General features: G+C 44.6%; 1 protein-coding gene across 2 annotated transcripts in view; it reads left to right on the top strand.

Annotated features, from left to right (window-relative positions):
• grid1b (glutamate receptor, ionotropic, delta 1b) overlaps positions 1-8,257 on the top strand; it is a 618,587-nt gene extending 610,330 nt beyond the window's left edge. For both annotated transcript variants that reach the window (XM_089121931.1, XM_089121932.1), the window contains one exon: positions 5,381-8,257. In XM_089121931.1, coding sequence (XP_088978057.1) covers positions 5,381-5,778 — 398 coding nt within the window. In that variant the 3' untranslated portion in view covers positions 5,779-8,257. The remainder of the gene's footprint in view (positions 1-5,380) is intronic.
• Positions 8,258-21,437: the final 13,180 nt, after the last annotated feature.

Raw genomic sequence — 21,437 nt, forward strand, 5'->3', positions numbered from 1 at the left:
ATTTTTGTTTAGAAAAGCAATTAATGTTGACCCAATTCATATTTATCTACAAGAAACGTATTTCAAGTATTAAAGGCAAAGCATTTTAAATCAAAAGGTTTTTAAAATCAAAAGAAACAATATCTGTCAATTGCATTGTTTCCATATACCTATTTGTATGCGCATTTTGGGATATAGCATAAAAAATGCTGGACGGAAATGGCAAGTTGCGCAAAAATTCTAAATTGTTATCCAATAAGTAAAACGTGCATAAACTACGATGGAAACACATTCAGCCTATCGAATAAATCCCTTAAAGGTGCCATCTGTCAAAAAAAATAAATACATACTCCATATTCCATACCAGATGGGGGCAGTATACCTCCAGAAAGTGAGTTGTGCCGCGGCCACGCACACTCTTACGTCTTCAAACAACACGAGCGAGCGCTGTTTTGTTCTCTCTCCCTCGCGCATATTAATCAAATCAATTGACACGATAGTAAAAGGTTGGAAGACCGCAGTTTCACATGGAGCATCTGGATATTTGTAAAAATTAGAGACTCAATGACATCTCAATCTCAACACTAAATTATAAAGGTCTCTATGAGAAAATTATGTCTCATAGATGCCTGTCTCAAATACAAGCCGGTGCATTTTGACGATATGGGAAAATAAAAAAGCCCGGGCTATTATTTGTTTTGTTCATATTACATTTTTATTGTTAGTTTGAATTAATTTGACAGACAGCATTCGCTGATGTTGATCAAGCTAGTGCCATTCAGAGCTGCCAACTCTCACGAATTCACCGTGAGACACGCAATTGTCACTTTTCACACGCTTTCACGCCACACATCAATTTTGTCATGCACAGAAAAGGACACTGAGACCGACAGACTAGACAGAGCAGGTTAGTTATGATATATAGAAAAGTCTCAGCTCTCAGATTCTGTCAATTTTATCACGCAATTCAAACAATAAATACCGCTTTGGCGCTTGTAAATGTTACACGACAGATCCCTAGCGCACATGAACCGATCATCTCTACTAGCTAATGGTAAAAGAACACGAACACTGTTGAAAGATACATTATGCTACGACTTACCAACATGTATTCCTCATGCATAATATCGACCAATCATTTTTTGAACTCTTCCCTGAATTGAAATGTAGTAATGGGCTGTACTTTCCACACGACTGACATCAGGTTCAAGTACACACACAAGCCGTGCGATTTACTTGTGTATTGCAGTTTGGCTGGTGGTTATGTTGCCCGCCCTCATACTGCCTCCCATGGCCGAAACTGCTATTATGACATTTGCCGGGCCGGGGCTAGTAATTTAGCATGCTAATTCAGGTTAATATCTCTGCAGCACTATAACTTGTCATTTTTTTTTTTTACTTATTTCTTCTCATTCTTTTGATTCATTCTATTTAAGTGTAGGATGCATTGGCTATGACTATGGCAAATGCTAGCATAGCCCTCTCTCTCAGGTCGCACATATCTTAGTCAGACCTGTAGTGGGGACCATCTCAAAAAAAGGGCACTTCGGCAAAAAGGGCATGGGGTACCCTTATGCTACGTTCATACCGGACGCGAATAGGGCGTCAGGCGCAAATGATTTCAATGTTAAGTCAATGCAAAGATGCTTTACATGCGTGAAAAATTCCTGCGGCGCGAATGAGGTGCGGCGCGGAAGACGCGAATACGCTTCATTCGCGCGTCAAGTTCGCGCGAATAGCGCGAATTGAGCGTCTGGCGCGTCAAGCGCGAATGATTCAGTTAGTGCCATTTGTGCATTCACGCGTTTGACACGAATTCGCGTCTGCCGCCCGAGTTGAAAAATCTGAACTTTGGCGTGAATTCGCGCCACGTTAACCAATCAGGAGCCTAGCTGCTTGCTCACGTGGTGAAGTGTCTGGATGCTTCAATAAATTATTTTGTTAATATGACTAAATGAATGGTGGGATTATGCACAACAAAGCAAATGTTTTATCACTTAAAACATTATTTCTATATACGAGACATGTTCATTTTGTATTGAATGTTATTCATTCCATATCTAGATTATATGAAATAGTATTATGATGTAAAGACAATCAACATATGTGCATAGGTTCGTGTCTGGACGTGAGAGAGAGAAAAAAATCACAAGACAGGTTAATAACTTTTGAAGGCCGGCTCTATTTATCATCAAAAAAATATATGACAGCTAGATTAGATGGATGAGGGCGAGGGTGATCCTCGCTCCGATGCGGGACACAGGTCATCAAACTGGCCGAGTGACAGGCGGAAGTACCGCTGACAGCGGCCGTCATCTAGGCGCAGCTCCTGAAGCGAGCGAATGGTGAAACTAGCCAAACGGTTCGGCTCCGAAGGGTCCGGTGGACACAAATATACGGCAACGATGATCCCCACGCCGCTGTTCTGCTCTCCAGAGTAAATACAGAGCGGTAACTCTCTTGATGAATGTTCGGTCGACATAAAAACAATGGCCGCCAACGGATTTCGATTCTGACGCGCATCACGCGCGTAAATTTCGCTTCAAACTTTTGTTTTTACGTGCGCCAGTTTCGCTCATGACACACAAATTAACACAAAGGGGTCAAGCGTCAAACTAGACGCGTCAGGCGCGAATTTGACGCGCGATTTGCGTCCGGTGTGAACGTAGCATTAAACGTCGGTTAGATGACGTTATCGGATTCTGACCCTACCCCAGACCTACACCTACCCCGTCACCTAACCGACGTTAAAGATAAAGCGTCAGTTGTATGACGGCCTGGGATCGTCATGTAACCGACGTTTAAGAGTACCCTAAAAAGGTGGATGTTGACGTATGGTCAAAAGACGTCCCAAGACGTCGTTTATATGACTTCTTGGGATGAGATTGTGTTAGCTCTGCACAGGTTGAGTCTGTGCATGCCTGGTGTGTAGTTTAGAAGAAGCACTATTTATTTTCCTTGAGTTCACTTTTTTCAGTAGCAGTCTGCATTGATTTAAAAAAAGCAAGACATTTTGTTTGCATATATTACATCTTACATCATTATAGCCTAATTTTTTTTTCATTCAATTCATTCTTCATTAGTTAAGACAAATAGGAGTACTGAACTATGATGTGATGGATTGTGAGAATGTGTGAAGCATGTACCCGCTTAAAATATTTGTAATGAAAAATATTCTTCAACCTAACTCTAATTAACAATGCAGTGCACTTGCTTTGCCATTCCAAATCTAACTTCTGCCCTATCCTTCCTAAAAGCTTTTTTTTTTGTTGTTGTTGTGAGTGCTTAACAAATAGGTGTAACAGTATGTGACCTGTGACAGTCGGGGACTCTTGAGCCAATCTGTATTTATTTTGGATGGTTAAAAAAATATCACAATCTATATATTAAATTAGAAATGTATATATTGATAATAAGCAGCTCTTGTCTCAAACACTGCCAGCCAATAACTGACACAAAGGGCATCCATATTCCTGTGCTCATTAAGCTACTTAAAACATCTTTAAAACTATGCTGGCTAAAATGTATGCAAATTTGTTTTTTATCTGTAAAGAAAGATGTAATATATAGGCTATATATGAATTATGCATTTAATTCTTTGCATATTAAGAATCATTTTGTAAAGGTACAAAATATACTTTGTGTATACAAGTTAATGCATATATGAAAAAAACTATTGCATTGTAGAAATGGCTCCTTTGCTGGAATACAATGTCATTGTAAATAGTAAAGACATAAATGGAGACCCAATTAGTCGTAGTAGTAGTTTTATTTTGAACATGTAGAAAACATAAAATAAAATAAAAAAATATACAAACATGAATTCATTTATAAAAATAAAATAATAGTTATATAAGGTAATGTGCTTCTCAGCACAAACTTCCAAAATTAATGCAAGTTATTCAAATAATAATTTAATAATTTCCCATGTTCAAAAAGGAGTAGGAAGAAGTTCATTACAAACTTTTCAGGTCCTACCCCTTTCTCTATCTTTTTTTTTTCATTTAGTTAGATACAAAACAATTTGACTCTCTCTCATACATACGTCTTTACATTGACTGTATATAAACTTACCTAGTTCACATAAACCCATACATTCACATAAACACAAATGCATACCTACATGCATGCAATACTATACTACATGGTCGCACAAGTAAATAATTGGGAAAAACCACCACATTTCTCAGCAAGAGTCATATTAATGGAAAATTGCATTGTTGGTTCATAAGTAAACATAATCGTTTATGGTATCATTAAGATTCGGGGGTGATCTCTGAGATCTCTGGAACAGTGAGTAATCACATATCAACTAAAGCAACCACATAGCACGGCAGATAATGTTATATAAAATAACTACATTTCTTTAAAGATGACCAACATCTTGCTTGGTTATTATGGTATTTATTTTACCATTTTGGTCTGAAATTAATTAGCTATTTTAAATACAGCGTAATTTTACGATGATACTGTAAATTATCTGAATTTAAAATAGAAAGTGGAGCTGCCTTTCTATGTGGATAACATTTCATAGCTTTATTTAGGCACCTGGACATGCATCCTATTGTCTACTGTGTTTATCTAGATCTGAATTTAACACTTTGGATTGTTCATTAGTATTCTCACTAACAAAATGGTAAATTGTAAAATAACAAAAAGGTAGAACTTGTGCAACTTTAATAGTGTTACCATATAATATTTGTGCTATTAATGCAGATGTGTTGCTAATTATATCATTAACATGTTAAAAAAATTTTCTTTCAATATATTTATTAACTTTTTTACCAACATATAAAACACACACACCCAGAACAAAAATACAAAATACAGTATAGACACATATTGATGTCTTTCGCATCATTACAACTTAGCATATCTCAATTTGTACAGGATTCGCATCTTCAAGATTAATGAACATATAAAAAAAATAAATAAATAAATAAAAAATAAAAAAAACGTACAAACTATTAAGGCCTCCTAATACAAATATATCCTATAAACTCACATATCTTCAATTGTCTCTTTACATGTTAAAATTTTTAGACTCTTTGTGCTGTTTTAACAGACTTTAGCAATTATAACAATTCCTATAAATTTGAATGTAGATGAGTTATAAAATGCAGGTTGGCACTGGCAGTCATAGTCTCACTCAAGCATTATTGTTCTTTTAAATGCCCACTGGCCAAATTTGATTTCAAGGTGCACATTCTATTTTAAACTCTTCAAACTATTTGAATTTTCCAATTCGGCCTATGAGTAAATACAGCTGCAAAACACCCTGCTGTAACTGAAGCCTTGCTTGTATGGAGCTTAAAAGCAAAAAAAAAAAAAAATGCAAGTCATCCTGGAACCAGCAGATCTCAGCCTCTCTGTCCCTCCTTTCTTCTCTCACCCTCTCTAGGACAAGGAGGTGAACCTGGAACAGGTGCATCGGCGTATGAACACTCTTATGGACGAGGACATGGCACACAAGCAGATCCCCGCACCATCTATCGAGATCTCTGCCCTGGACATCGGCAGCATGCCGCCCAGCCAGCAGCGGGAGGCTGTGCGAGACTACCCGGGCACGGGCCTGTCTGTGAGCACCTTCCTCCCGGATCAAGCTCATGGGGTGGGCCGGACACTGGCCCAGGGTCCTGGCAACACTCTGCCCCTTCCTCTCAGCAGCTCCACCATGCCCTCCATCCAATGCAAACACAGGGCTCCCAACGGGGGCCTTTTCCGACAGAGTCCCGCCAAGACGCCCATGCCAATGTCCTACCAGTCAGTACCAGGAGGACCCATCCCAGAAGCTTTTGAGCATAGTACGTCCATCTAAGGCCATCTTCACCATGGGCTGCCTCATACTTGCTTTAGAAAGGAAGAAAGCCGAGGTGCAGTTGGAGCTTGGAAAACTGTGGCACTGTACAAAGAGTAAAAAAGAAAGAAAAGAAAAATACGTAGAGATTTTTATTATAAAAAAAAAATGAAAACATGAGAAATCATTTTTTCTTGTACATATTTGTAAATGCTGAAAGAGCAAAGTAAGTAAAAGTGTATTTTGAATATTCTCAATTTTTGAAGTTGAGTTACAAAAACAAAAGAACAACAAAAAAGGACATAAACGTAATTCAAAACGACTGTTTGAATGGCTTTGTGAATTTTGTTCTCTATGGGTAAAGACTCAGATTCATTGTGATTGTTTTCTAAGTGCCGAAATAAAAGATGTCTCTCCACGTTTTGTTACTAGATGATCATACACTGCTGTAAGAACCCAAAAGCTGAGCACTGATAATTAGGCCCCCCTTTTTGACACTCATAGACCTTCTTCAACCTGCAAACAGTGAGGCCATTTTCATTTTGCTTCAATTTATGGTTTTGGTTGTGGATTACTTATGAACATTAACGTGTTGATGTTGCTGATGGGTTTCCGGAACAAGCAACGGCTAACCATTCAAAATGTGAAATAGTACAGCAGTGACTTGTGTCGAAATGTCATCACGGACAAACTAAATCTTTTAATCATAGCAACAGCACTGAGGAAAGCTTGGGTTTTTACGTTTTTTATTATTATTTTGAAGGTGCTTTCAGATAATCAAAGTCTGAGACCATCGATCCGTGAGCACAACCAGCCCAGAGAGAACAATTACGTTCATGAAATATAACAGAACAGCATCACATCAATGACATTTTAAACTAGTTCATGCTGTTGTTTGTGAAAGAGCTGTATTATCGTTGCTTTTCTGACATTTTTTTTTTACTCTACAACACTTCACAGATTATATAGACAAAAAACTGTGTATATGAAATAGTTTTCATAATTTACTTGTTTGTGATATCTTTTTTCTTAATGAGCTGCAAAGGGGAATATGTGATTGGTGTAAATCAGGGGTCTCCAGCTCAGCTCCTGGAGAGCTACCTTACTGCAAACTTCAAGGCCCCCTAAAATAAAAATGTAAGGGTTTTTTTTTTTTTTTTTAGATTTTAGTATGAATATGTTAGCCTTAAGATTATGAATAAGTAGGTGTGCTCCAAAACAATGACAAATTTCTCATTCAGGAGATATAAGCATTCAAAATGTAGTCTCTCACTTCCACTAAAATGGATCACAGATTATTGTGACATCAGAATCTCATCACATCTTCTGTCCAATCAAATAATCTAAAGCTTCCCACTTCCTATGCTATAAAAAACACCTGGCCAAAGAGACCTTTGACGCATCACAGAGAAAAATGTGTTAGAAATGTGTGTTCGGTTGCCTAAACGCTCGATTTTTACTTCGTTTTCCAACTGTACGTTGGTTCAGAATTAAATGGCTAGACATTTTTCACACCTCTACTATTGAATCCAACAAATTATCAGCGCTCGGATTCGCTTCCATGGTGCTGTCAAGTACGACTTCCTATTTCAGTGTAAGTTATGTCAACGCATCATACAAAGCTGCGAGTTATAAAGCACTTCAGTGGGCCTTTCAGTTCAAACCCTGTTCCAACCTGCTTGTAATTTTTAAGTAATACTTAACACCTTGATTAGCTGGTTCTTCTGTGTTTTTGATTGGGGTTGGAGCTGAACTCTCCTCCAGCATGGTACCTCTCCAGGAGCAGGGTTGAAGACCCCTCTGGTGTAAATGAAGCCATGTTGGTATGCCCACAGCTTGACAAACATCTCTTGCAGGCAATTCTAATTACTCCAAACACACGTATGAATTATTTTTTACTGTAGAATTAAACTTTTACATACTCTATTTTTTTTTTTATGTTTTTGGGAGGTGCGGACCAATTCTGAATTTCAGTCGTGTTATGATGTAAACCAGAACAACCTTATACATCTAGTTGTATGTATTTTCCTGTTGTCATTCCACAGACCCTCTGGAATTTGATGTTGTTCAAATCACAAAGAAAAGGACATTTGTCAGCGTGGAGCACATAGACCAGTTTCTGAGAAGATTTCACCCTGCACATGCTTGTCAGTCAAAACTCAAGGTTGTATTGTGTATATTTTGTAGAAGTCCAAGTAGTTACTAATGTGAACCAAAGTGATATATTACACTGTGTAACACAACCTGTGGCTTTGAGATGCCGACAGTGGTGGTAAGGATGTGTAATTTGTAGGGTTAAGCGTCATGACTGCCTTACACTTGTACCCCTTTGATTTCAGAAAAAAAAAAAATTCAATATTCCATGAAACATAACAATATCATAGCATAGTCTGTAACATTACATCTAAGGGAGACTCTTATTTTATTTATGAATATGCTGCTTGGAGTTTCTTAATCTTTAATAAAGAAACATGGTTTACATTGTTTGCTTGATGCTTCAGTAATTTTACAGTTGTAATTTGGAGAATTATTGAGGTTCGCTGGTGCCAGTAAGGGTACATCTGACAGTACAACTTACACATTATATGTCTAAGGTACAGAAGCAAGCTCTTTGATACATAAAAAAGACACTTTGTAATGCAAAATCTTCATAATGAGCTTTTGTGCTTTTCTCTCTTTTCTTTGCTTCATATTTTGGACCATTGTGTTCCAGAATTGAGAACATCAGAAATGAATTAGTCAATGGCTATATCTTGCTTTGTGTTCAGCAGAAAAAAAGAAACTCATAAAGGGTGGCAACAACTCGAGGGTATGTAAATGATGACAGAGTTTTAATTTTTGTGTGGAGTACCTTTAAGTTCAATGGGATGGATTGGTGCCCTGCCAACGCTCACGCTACTTAGGGAATTTTAGTGCAGTTTGAGGGTATGGATTGGGGCCCTGCCCACAATCTCGCCACAGAGGGAATAGGTGTGTTCATCGATGTATGACATCAACGTACCACGATTAGAGAGCAGATGGCTGCATTTGATGCCATACGCTGATTAGCCCTGGACAGCACCACTTCAAGTTGAACACACCTATTATTAGTGAAATTTGAGGAGCTGGATTGGGGCCCCGCCCACACTCCCATCACAGAGGTGCATAGAATAAACTGGGTCTCCACTGAATTATTTGAGCTGGATGATGAAATGTTTTAAGTTTCTGCTGGTCCCGTCTGGTTCTAAGTTGTCTTTCTCGGCACTGGTTCAGTCCAATCCCAAGTCGTCTTCCTCATCACTGGTTCAGTCCCAAGTCAACTTCATTGTCCAGTACCAAGTAGCCTTTTTTCGTCCAGCTCCAAGTCTCCCTCATCACTGTCCCGCCCAGACTCCATCTCCCATCTCCCCAGCCAAAGTCATCCAGTTCCTCAGCCTGGCCTCCACTTTCTCCCTTCAGCCCCTCTGTCAGCTCCTCCTTTGGTGCTGCTCTAATCTGCTTTCGGTTTGCCAGTCATCAGCTACACCTTGGTCTGTGGTTCCATTCTCTCTAAATCAAGTCTCCGAGCCCCAGACTCTACCTCGGCCCTCTAACCCATCGCCTCCATCTTGGCTCCAATGTGTCATCCATCAGCCTCTGCCGGACTCCCTCATCCCTCTGGATCCAACTTGGTCTATCGTTACTCTGGTTCTGCTGAGTTGTCAACAACTCAGCACAGTCAGCTGACAACTCAGACTTCGCACGCCAGTGAAATTGAGGAGGAAGCGGCCTCGAAGACGCGGAAAGCGAGGTGGAGTACTGGTGAGAATTCGATCACAGTGGAAGTCTTGGATTAACCCTTATGCCCGAGATAATGGATACTCGGCGCCTCACAGAGTACCGGGTCTGCGGTGGATTCAGCTCCTAAACCCCGGCGAACTGAGCGCCGCACCACGTCACCTGCCGCTGGAGGCACCGCTGTGCAGGCGCCACAGGCACAGCCGCGGTGTGGTCCAGGGATGCCTCCGGGAGTTGAAACGCTGCTCTGTACTGGGCCTTGAGGAGCAAACTCTCAAATTTGGCCTCCTCAATACCAGATCCCTCACTAATAAGACGTTCATCCTCAACGACTTCTTCATATCAAGCCAGCTGGATATATTTCTTATGTGTGAAACTTGGCTGCAAGTCGGTGAGTGCGCTCCGTTCTCCGAGCTTACACCCCCGGATTGTTCGTTCTTAAACACCCCACGTAGCACCGGCAGAGGTGGAGGGCTGGCTTCAGTTTTCAAGTTATGTCTTAACTGTAGACAAGTACAAACAAACTCATTTTCGAGCTTTGAATTACAGACTTTTGTTTTAAATGCCGACGTTCCAGTTCTGTGTGCTCTAGTCTATCGCCCCCCAAAATTTAATAAGTCTTTCATCGATGACTTTACAGACTTTGTTGCAGAGCTATCTCTTACCTATGACAATTTTTTAATAGCAGGGGATATGAATGTCCATGTGTGCTGTAAATCGAACCAGTTGGCCAAGGATTTTCTAGAAATGACTGACTCTTTTAATCTCACTCAATGGGTGGTCGGGGCATCACACGAGAAGGGACATACACTGGATATTGTGCTGTCCTTTGGATTAACTGTAAACATACAGGAAATCTGCAACTCCGGCATCTCGGATCACTTTGCAATACTGTTCTCTGTTACATTGCCTGGCGCCGTGGATAAACCGTGTGCCCCAGCGCGCCGGGTGCGCACGATAAATAGCCAGACTGACTCGCGCTTTTTATGCGCTTTTGATCACTCATTATTTCATATATATGTATGTAGATGTAGATGTTGATCAATGGCTTGGTGTTTTCAACTCGATATGCTCGGACTTGCTGGACGAAGTAGCTCCACTGGGAAGTAAAAAATCTAAACCAGTATCGGAGCCATGGTTGAATGATGGGTAACACTTTATTTTGATAGTCCACTTTAGACATTCAACTAACTATAAGTAACTTTGCTGTTACATGTCAACTAACTATCATTAGAGTATTAGTAGACTGTCTGCTTAACATCTGCTAACACTTTATGTTGTTGGTCCCCCAACAGACATTCAACTGACTGTAAGTAACTTAGCAACTACAAGTCAACTTGTTCTCCTAACCTGAACCCTAACACCTAACCCTAACCTAACAGTCTACTGACAGTCTACTACAGCCTACTAATACTCTAATGACACTTGGTTGACATGTAGTTGAAAAGTTACTTATAGTTAGTAGACTGTCTAAAGTGACTATCAAAATAAAGTGTAACCGAATGATGTCACGCGCACATATAGACGTGCGTGCAGACGCGCAGAGAGGAAATGGAAAAAGGACCGTTTGCAAGTGTCCTATGAAATACTAAGAAACAGTCTGTCAGATTACCAGAAAGCTGTTAAAGCTGCAAAAACTCCAATCTGGTTTCCAGTAACAGCCACAAGCCCACAGCTTCTTTTTAAAATGTTAAATTTTCTTTTAAACCCTTGTGATTGTGCTGACGTTGAAGCTTCAACTGAATTATGTGACAAATTTCTGCTGTTTTTCCATGAAAAGGTGTGTGCTGTTAGGTCCTCTCTCACCCCCTATGTGTCTGAGCCTCAGATACTTTGTTCAAGTGTGGCTGTGTTTGATCATTTTGAGACGGTGTCTCTGTCTTATTTAACCAAAGTTGTTCAGCAGATGAAGCCTTCAAACTGTCCTCTTGACATTATTCCATCACGCCTCTTTAAAGAGGTATTTCCGACAATTGGTCCTCTTATTTTGGATTTTATTAATTCTTCACTGCTGTCTGGCTGTTTCCCAGCTGCTTTCAAACATGCAGTGGTCCAGCCCCTGTTGAAAAAAACAAACCTTCATCCTACTGTGATATCAAATTTTAGACCAATTTCTAAACTCCCATTCCTGTCTAAGATAGTAGAGAAAGTTGTATATGATAAATTACAGTCTCACCTTGATGAAAATGGAATCACTGAATTATTCCAATCTGGATTTAAATCCCAGCCCAGATAGCAAACTGACATTGAATCAACGTGGAAATATGACATCGAAACAACGTTGATCTGACATTGTTTTGCTCATCGAATTAACGTTGAACCAACGTCAGACGCGTCATTCTTTCAAAACTAAGGGAAAATCAACTTGAAATCAACGCGTTGTTTCAACGTTATGAAAGCTAACCAATTTTCGATTTTCATTTAGCTTTGAAGAATGCCGCGTCTGACGTTGGTTCAACGTTAATTCGATGAGCAAAATCAACGTTGTTTCAATGTCATGAGAGACGTCGTTTCCACGTTGATTCAATGTCAGTTTGCTGTCTGGGAGCATAGCACAGAAACAGCCCTCTTAAAAGTTTTAAATGATTTGTTTTTAGCTGCTGATGTAGGCAAATCTACTGTTCTGGTGCTTTTAGACTTTAACAGCCGCATTTGACACTGTAGACCATGCCACACTCCTATCGCGCCTAGAGCATTACGCGGGCATTAAGGGTACTGCCCTGCAATGGTTTAAATCGTTTTTATCTAACAGAAGTTTCTCGGTTCAGCTTGGTGACCACTCTTCTTCAACATTGTCACTCAATTACGGCCTGCCCCAGGGTGCAATTTAAAGCCCTGTTTTATTCTCACTCTATATGCTTCCGCTCTGGGCCATTTTCAGGAAACACAATGCGGCCTTTCACTGCTTTGCAGACGACGTTCAAGTCTACCTCCCATTGAACATAAACAACCTTACTGCAATTAAAACTTTACAGAACTGTCTTGAGGAGGTGGTATCATGGTTGGACTCAAATTTTTTAAGTCTTAATAAAAACAAAACCGAAATTGTAGTCTTTGGGAAACCAAACTGTCTGCAGGGCTGGGACAGTGCTATCGGCCCTCTGGATACATTCTCTCGCTCAACAGGCTGATCTCATGAAGTAGCGTGTGTATGACATGCCAATTCGTATTTCCATTTTTGGCGTGCTATCAAGACGCATAATTGCCTTTCAGCGTGTTTATGAACGCCGTTGACTTAACGTTATATAAATATATGACTTACCTCAACCCCGTCCCTAAACCTAACCGTCACTGGGGTTAATGGCATTTGTGACTGTTCCCTTACCATCCTAGGTAAAAATAAAGATATGACTTATCTCAACCCCATCCCTAAACTTAACCATCACTGGGGTTAATGGCATTTATGACTGGAGATTTGACTGCGTGTACGGACACGCGAAATGACGCGGACGTTAATGGCGTTGAAATATACTGTACGCATACACGCGGATACACGCGGATAGCTCAAAATGCGTAGAGATAACACGCCACCTGACTCGAAAGTGGCATATATGTTTACGCAAAATTCATGATGTCATGTTGCGCTCAAGCACAAAAAATTTAGGAGTGATTCTTGATTGTAGTTTTAAATTTGACAAACAAGAGTAGCCTAACCTTACCTACTGACTTTGTTGGTACCGATGGTATCTGTTCCTGCCTCAAGATCTGGACTGTATCTTTGCCTGGTCACCACATCTGCTGCTTGTTATGTTGTGATTCTGCTGTGACCACCAACTAGCCAGCTCTCGCCTTCGGCCCATCCCCGCTGTTTTCTGCAGCGGATTACAGCCCAACTACTGGCCGGCTCGCACTCTGGAGCAGCCTGTCAGGTATGCGGCTACTGTTTATGACCTTCTTGCTGGCCTCTCTGTGGATTTTGTCATCTACGGCTCTGACCATGGCGGTTCTATTCACGTCCTCACAGCTCCTCAGATTCAACCACTACGCACCTCCTTCAATGGACATCATCTCTACTTTGCAAGAACATTGTCTTCTCCGCCGTCGCCCTTATATCCACCGATGCTCACGTCGCAATCTTTCCTATTACTTCAATGCCGAAAACAGTATTCCATCTCTCTGCTCCAGCCGTAGTTCACTCCCGCCTGGACACCGGCGCAACAACACACCTCCTGCTCGTCTCAACTTCCGCCCTTTTGGATTTCACAACAAAAGCCTCTTAAGACAGCGCTATTCAATACAAGATCACTCAACAATAAAAGCCTGCTCCTCTGTGAATTCATCATTGACAATAAATTGGATTTTCTCTGTCTTACTGAAACCTGGCACCAACCCATGGACTATATTGCATTAAATCAGACCACTCCACCTGGATACTCCTTCATCGACAATCCCCGTCTGGACCGGCGAGGTGCTGGCATTGCAGTCATTTACCGCAGCATTATTTCAATCCGCCCCATCCCGGTTGTATCCTCATTTTAACATTTGGCTTTCACACTTCCTGGTTCCCAATCACTCATTGCGGCAGTCATCTACCGCCCTCCCAAAACACGCTCATCATTTCTTTCCGATTTCACTGACTTTGTAACTCAGCTGTCCTCTATTTCACCGTCCGCTCTCCTCATTGGTGACTTTAACATTCATATCGACTCTCCGGAAGCAAAATTCACATCTGACTTTTTGGACATTTTAAACTGCCTCAACCTCACTCAGCATGTCACTTCACCAACACATAATCATGGACATATCTTGGACCTGGTCTGTTCCACACCCTCCCTCACTATAACATAACCTTTCATTGACCGACCTCACAATCTCTGATCATCTGGCTATCACTTGGGATATCATCACCCCCTCTCCTACTGCCAAACACACCAGAACAATTACATTTCGAAACCTGAAATCCATTAGTTAAATCGCTCTCACCTCCTCCATATCCCATGCCATCTCTACTTCTTCGCTTCCCTCTGCTCCAACTGCCTCTGATCTAGTCAACTTCTACAACCACACACTCTCCACCTGCCTCAACCAAATAGCCCCTCTTAAAACTGCCTCAGTCTCCTTCTCCAACTCTGCACCCTGGTACACCCCAGATCTTCACATTCTCAAAAGACAAAAAAGACAACTTGAAAGGATCCATAAAAAATCCAGTCTCACTGTTCATGCCCAAGCCTATAAACACTCCATAACCATAACTCCATTCAATTCTGCTCTGAAAAATGCCCGGGCCAACTACAACTCACAACTTATCCACTCAAATTCTTCCAACGCCCACACCAACTTCCTCCGTTTCTCCTCTCCCTGAACATCAACTTACTCCCCTCACACTCCACAGTTCCCTATCGAGGGAACTCAACACTGCGTCGATAAAATCGACTCTTTGGGGACGCTCCCTAAGCGTGCGCCTCTGAAGTATGAATGAAACTAATCCAATCCTGATTGGTGTTGCGTCGTGACGTAACATGTGACGGCATACCCGGAAGTATAAAAGTGACGCTGTCACAACACACACTAGCTTTCGCTCTTCAGCAAGCGCTTTATGTTGAAACTGTCTGTCTTATTTGGTGTTGTTTGTCTTATTATTGAAAGAAAGTATGGCCAGTGAACAATTCAAGAGGTGTGTGCATCCCTGCCCTCGTTTCATCACGGGTGGGGACGCACACTCTCTATGTGTGTATTGTTTGGGAGTGCAGCACGCACGGGCAGCTCTCGAGGGGGCTGCTTGTGAAATGTGTGAGGCTTTGCCTATTAGAGTGCTGCGCTCCCGGCTGGCGTGCTTTGACGAGCACGGTCAGGCTCGCGTTCCCCAGGGTTCCGGTCCCGCATATGTCGAGGCGATGCGGCGACTGAGATCCTGGGGTTCGCAGCGGGATCTGGCGGAGGAGAGTGAGAATGCTGAGGCATTTTCTCGCTCGCCATCGGCTGGTCCCGCAGCCTCTGAGAGTGGTGTGGGAGCCCGCGCTGCGGTTTCTCCTACCCGCGATCAGGTCCCGGTGCTTGAGCTGTCTACTTCTGAGGAAGGGGACGTGCTCAGCATCGATGCGGACGACCGTGATCTCAGCACGCCATCACGCGGCCTGGGTTATGAGGAGCTGGTGGAGGTTGTGACACGCGCTGTGGCCAGACTAAACATCAGCTGGCCACAACATGAGCAGGAAACGCAAGTCACCAGTAAAATGGACGAGCGTTACCTGCAGCGCAGGTCACAGCCTCACCGCCGGGGTCTGCCGTTTTTCCCTTATCTCCATAAAGAGATCTCGAGAACGTGGGAAAGACCGCATTCGTCCCGTATTTCGAGTCCCAATGTAATAGATTACAGCAATGTTATGGGGGCTCGAGATATGGGATATGGGAAGATGCCGAAGGTGGAGGAGGCTTTAGCGAGCTATCTCTCTCCCGAATCGGCGTCTTCCCTAAAGACCCCGGTGTTGCCTAGTAAGCCCTGCAGAGAGACATCTGCATTGGTGGGCAGGGCTTACATGGCGGCGGGTCGGGCTGGTTCGTGTCTGCACTCAATGGCGATTTTGCAGGCATACCAGGCCGACCTCCTGAAAGATTTGGATGAGGGGGAGGGGCCTACTCCTGAAGATGTCGCGGAGTTGAGGAAGGCCGCAGATTTGTCTCTCCGGGCCACTAGGGAAGCGGCCAGCGCTATTGGCCGCTCTATGGCGGCCATGGTGGCCACGGAGAGGCATCTGTGGCTGAACTTATCCGGTATTAAAGAAAAGGATAGGTCCTTCCTGCTGGATGCGCCGCTTTCGGCTTCTGGCCTGTTCGGCGACGCCGTTAATTCGGTTGTCGACAGGTTTCAGGAGTCGAGAAAACAATCTGCGGCGTTCCAGCAGTACCTCCCCCGGAAAGCGAAGGCCAAATCTAGTAGGGGGGGGCAAAGCAATCAGCCCCAGCCATCAGCCAGCTCCTCCCACAGGGAAAGAGGTCCTAGCCAAGGCAGGACTTCAGAGGGCTGCCCCCTCCGCAGTGAGACAACCGAGGTTGTTCTCACAACGGGGCCCTCTAGGAAAAGATGCAGGTCCGCCGTTAACAGCGCTTCGGGCCGCATCAATTTCCAGCGAAAAGACACCAGAGGCCAGCCTCGAGAGGCTGGTACCCTTAGCAGATTTTGTAGAGGGATGGTATCATCTTCCCAACATATCTCCATGGGTCCTGCAGATAATACGAGTTGGGTACAGACTGCAGTTCGCGCACCGCCCCCCCAAGCTCTCTGGGGTGGTGCTCACTGCGGTGGTCCCAGAGCAGGCTCAGGTGTTGGAACAAGAAGTACAGACTCTGCTGTCGAAAGGAGCCATAGAACGTGTTCTTCCGGTAGACAGGGAGTCCGGGTTTTACAGCCGGTACTTTATAGTTCCAAAGAAGGATGGGGGGTTAAGGCCAATTTTGGATCTCAGGGTGTTGAACCGGTCTCTGAGAAGGTTCAAATTCAGAATGTTGACCATTCCAACAATCGTGAGTCAAATCAGATCCGAGGACTGGTTTGTCACGATAGATCTGAAAGACGCCTATTTTCACATCTCCATCCTTCCTTGTCACAGGAGGTACCTGAGGTTCGCTTTCGGGGGCGAAGCATACCAATATCGGGTTCTTCCGTTCGGCCTAGCACTCTCTCCCCGCACATTTAGCAAGTGTATGGACGTGGCCCTTGCTCCACTGAGACTTCAGGGGATTCGCGTATTGAATTATCTCGACGACTGGCTTATTTTGGCCCAGTCTCGGGAGATGGCAGTTCGGCATCGAGATGTCGTTCTTGGCCATATTCAAAAATTGGGGTTAAGACTCAATTTGAAGAAGAGTGTGCTAGAACCGTCCCAGGGCACGACCTTTTTGGGAGTCGTGTGGAACTCGATTACAATGCAGGCACGTATGTCTCCCGCACGTATCGAGTCAATTCTGGCGATGGTGTCCGGGGTGAGGCTAGGTCAGGCCGTCACTGTGAAACACTTTCAAAGGATGCTGGGCCTCATGGCAGCGGCATCCAACATTATTCCTCTGGGCCTCCTTCACATGAGGCCCCTCCAGTGGTGGTTGAAGACCAAGGGGTTCTCACCCAAAGGAAATCCGTTCCGTATGATCAGAGTAACGCGCAAGTGCCTTCAGTCTCTGCAAATATGGAAGAAGCCTTGGTTCCTATCCCAAGGGCCAGTGTTGGGGGTGTCATGTCGCCGGGAAACCGTTTCGACAGACGCCTCCCTTACGGGCTGGGGCGCGGTCATGGACGGCCGCTTTACCAGGGGTCTGTGGCAGGACCATCATCGCACTTGGCATATAAATTGCCTGGAGATGATGGCGGTATTCAAGGCTTTGAGGAGCTTCCTCCCAGACATCGAGGGTCGCCACGTCCTTATACGGACAGACAATACGTCAGTGGTGGCCTATCTGAACCGACAGGGGGGACTCAGATCGCGCCCTCTGTGCAAACTGGCGCATCAGATTATCCTTTGGTCCCAGGGAAAGATATTGTCAATAAGGGCAATGTATATCCCAGGGGTTCAGAATCGGGGAGCAGACATCCTGTCGAGGCAGGGGCTGAGGCCCGGGGAATGGAGACTTCATCCGGATGTGGTGAAGTCGATATGGGAGAGGTTCGGACCGATGGAAGTGGATCTGTTTGCGTCTCGAGAGACGTCCCACTGTCCACTTTGGTTCTCCCTCTCACATCCAGCCCCACTGGGGTTGGATGCCATGGTACAGGCTTGGCCGAGGCTTCGCCTGTATGCTTTCCCCCCGATCGCTCTGCTCCCAGGGGTCCTGGAGAGGGTCCGTCAAGAGGGCATCAGTCTACTTCTGGTTGCCCCGAGATGGCCGACACGAGTATGGTTCTCGGATATAATATCACTCCTCATAGCTCCGCCATGGCCGATTCCTCTGAGGAGGGATCTATTGTCTCAGGCGGAGGGCACAATCTTCCACCCTCGCCCAGAGTTGTGGAAGCTGTGGGTCTGGCCTCTGAGGGGGTTCAGTACCTAAATGCTGGCTTATCAGCTGAGGTGGTTGAAACCATACTTAGCTCTAGGGCCCCATCTACCAGGAGATTATATGGCCTCAAGTGGAAGGTGTTTCACACTTGGTGTGGAGAACGAAGGTTGGATCCAGTAAACTGCCCAGTGGCTTCAGTTCTGGAATTCCTTCAGGATCGTTTCTCTGCGGGTCTCTCCCCGTCCACTCTTAAGGTGTACGTGGCTGCCGTTTCGGCTTTCCACGCGCCAGTAGATGGTGGACCTCTGGGGAGGCACCAGTTGGTCATTAGGTTTCTCCGTGGTGCTTGGAGGATGAGGCCGGCGATCAGGTCCAGGGTGCCTGCCTGGGATCTGGCAATAGTTCTGGAAGGGTTGTCCCTCGCTCCCTTCGAACCTTTAGAGTCGGCTTCGCCTAAGGACTTAACGTTGAAAATGGTCTTTCTCTTAGCGATTACCTCTCTTAAGAGGGTGGGAGATCTCCAGGCCCTGGCGGTAACGCCAGCTTGCTTGGAGTTTGCCCCTGGCAAAGTAAAGGCCTTTTTGCACCCGAGTCCGGGCTACGTGCCTAAAGTTCCTTCGAGTACGGCTCGCTCTGTAGTCCTTCAGGCATTCCATCCTCCACCTCATGTGTCGGCGGGAGAAGAGAGGCTTCACTTGCTCTGCCCCGTCAGAGCTTTGAGTGTATACTTGGAAAAGTCTGCTTCTTGGAGAAGATCTGACCAGTTGTTAGTATGCTTTGGGTCACCTAAGAGGGGGCTCCCGGCGACCAAACAAACTATAAGTAACTGGATTGTCCAGGCTATTACTGAGGCTTACAAGGTGCGTGGGGTTCCTTCACCTTTGGCCTTAAGGGCTCACTCGACTAGAGGCATGGCTTCCTCTAGGGCCCTTCTGTCGGGAGTACCTCTGCAGGAGATTTGTGAGGCAGCCGGCTGGGCTACCCCGCATACTTTCATCAGGTTTTACAGTCTCAGCCTTCCCAGTACGCCCGGTGCACACGTACTCGGCCCTTGCTGAGTGCCTAATCAGTTTCACTCTGGGGCGGGTCTGTTCGGTGCGTGGCCTAGTGGGTACTCGTTCCCCAAAGAGTCGATTTTATCGACGCAGTGTTGAGTTCCCTCGATAGGGAACGTCTCGGGTTATGACTATAACCCTTGTTCCCTGAGAAGGGAACGAGACACTGCGTCGTGTTGCCACGCCCCCTTTTCAGACCCTTGAGCGTCTTGCTTCATCGCGAGGCTAGTGTGTGTTGTGACAGCGTCACTTTTATACTTCCGGGTATGCCGTCACATGTTACGTCACGACGCAACACCAATCAGGATTGGATTAGTTTCATTCATACTTCAGAGGCGCACGCTTAGGGAGCGTCCCCAAAGAGTCGATTTTATCGACGCAGTGTCTCGTTCCCTTCTCAGGGAACAAGGGTTATAGTCATAACCCGAGACGTTTTTCCTCTTTCTCTCCTCTGTCTCCCTCTGACACCTCCAAATTCCTTTCAAGTATGAAATTCTCCAACTGCCAGCTTGACCCGATCCCCTCAATGCTCTTTAATACCTGTCAACAAATCCTCATCCCTCTTATCACCAATATCATTAACACTTCCTTCATGTCTGGATCCGTTCCATCCCCACTAAAACTTGCGCCCATCACACCCCTCCTGAAAAAACCTGGCCTGGACCCTGACAATCTGGACAACTTCAGACCCATCTCCAATCTCCCTTTACTATCAAAAATTCTGGAACGCGCCGTCATCACACAACTCCACCAATATCTCCACTCCTCTCAACTATTCGAAACATTTCAATCCGGATTCCGTCCACACCATAGCACAGAAACAGCCCTTCTTAAAGTCACAAACGATCTCCTCATTGCTGCTGACTCTGGTTCCATATCCATCCTCCTCCTCCTCAACATCTCCGCTGCATTTGACACTATTGGCCATACTGTCCACCTTAATCGCCTTATATCTATTGGCATCTCTGGCATAGCACTTCTTTGGCTCACCTCCTACCTCTCTGACCATCATCATTTTGTCTCTATTAATAACTGCAACTCCCACACCTCCCCTGCCAACTATGATGTCCCCCAAAGTTCCGTGCTTGGTCCCCTCCTCTTCACCATCTACATTCTTCCCCTCGGTCAGATCATCTGTCACCATGGACTCCATTTTCATTGCTACGCCGATGATACCCAACTCTACATATCCACCAAATCCATCACCCCGGCTATCCTCTCCACCATCACCGATTGCATTTATGACTTAAAGACCTGGATGGACAATAACTTTCTTAAACTAAACAGCAATAAAACAGAACTTCTATCTAGGAGTATTCAGAACTTTACTTTTCTTATTGACGGACAAATAGTATCCCCCTCCCACTCTGTTCGTAACCTTGGTATCATAATGGACTCCACCCTCTCATACCGAACACACATCAACCATGTCACTAAACTATCCTTTTTCCACCTCTTTTTCCATCGCCCGTCTTCGCCCCTCCCTCACCCTGTCAACAGCTGAAATCCTCATTCACGCCTTCATAACTTCAAGACTCGACTATTGCAATAGCCTTCTCTACGGACTACCTACTAATCAACTACAAAAACTAAAAGAACTCAGCCACCCGCCTGCTCACCCACACCCGGTCCCGGGAACACATCACCCCCGTTCTTCAGCAGCTCCACTGGCTGCCTCTACGCTATCGCATTCAATATAAGCTCCTCCTCCTCACCTAAAAGTCCCTCCATAACCTGGCCCCGTCCTACCTCACTGAACTCCTGGTACAGCACCAACCCACCCGTCACCTGCGCTCATCTGGCACAAACCGCCTTACTCTGATCGCCCGCACAAACCGCATTGGGGACATTGGGGGATCGATCATTTGCCATTACTGCCCCCACCCTCTGAAACTCACTCCCTACATCCATTAGAAACTCTG

The sequence above is a fragment of the Pimephales promelas genome, chromosome 17, assembly GCF_988280905.1.
Source record: "Pimephales promelas chromosome 17, fPimPro1.hap1.1, whole genome shotgun sequence".
NCBI lineage: Eukaryota > Metazoa > Chordata > Actinopteri > Cypriniformes > Leuciscidae > Pimephales > Pimephales promelas.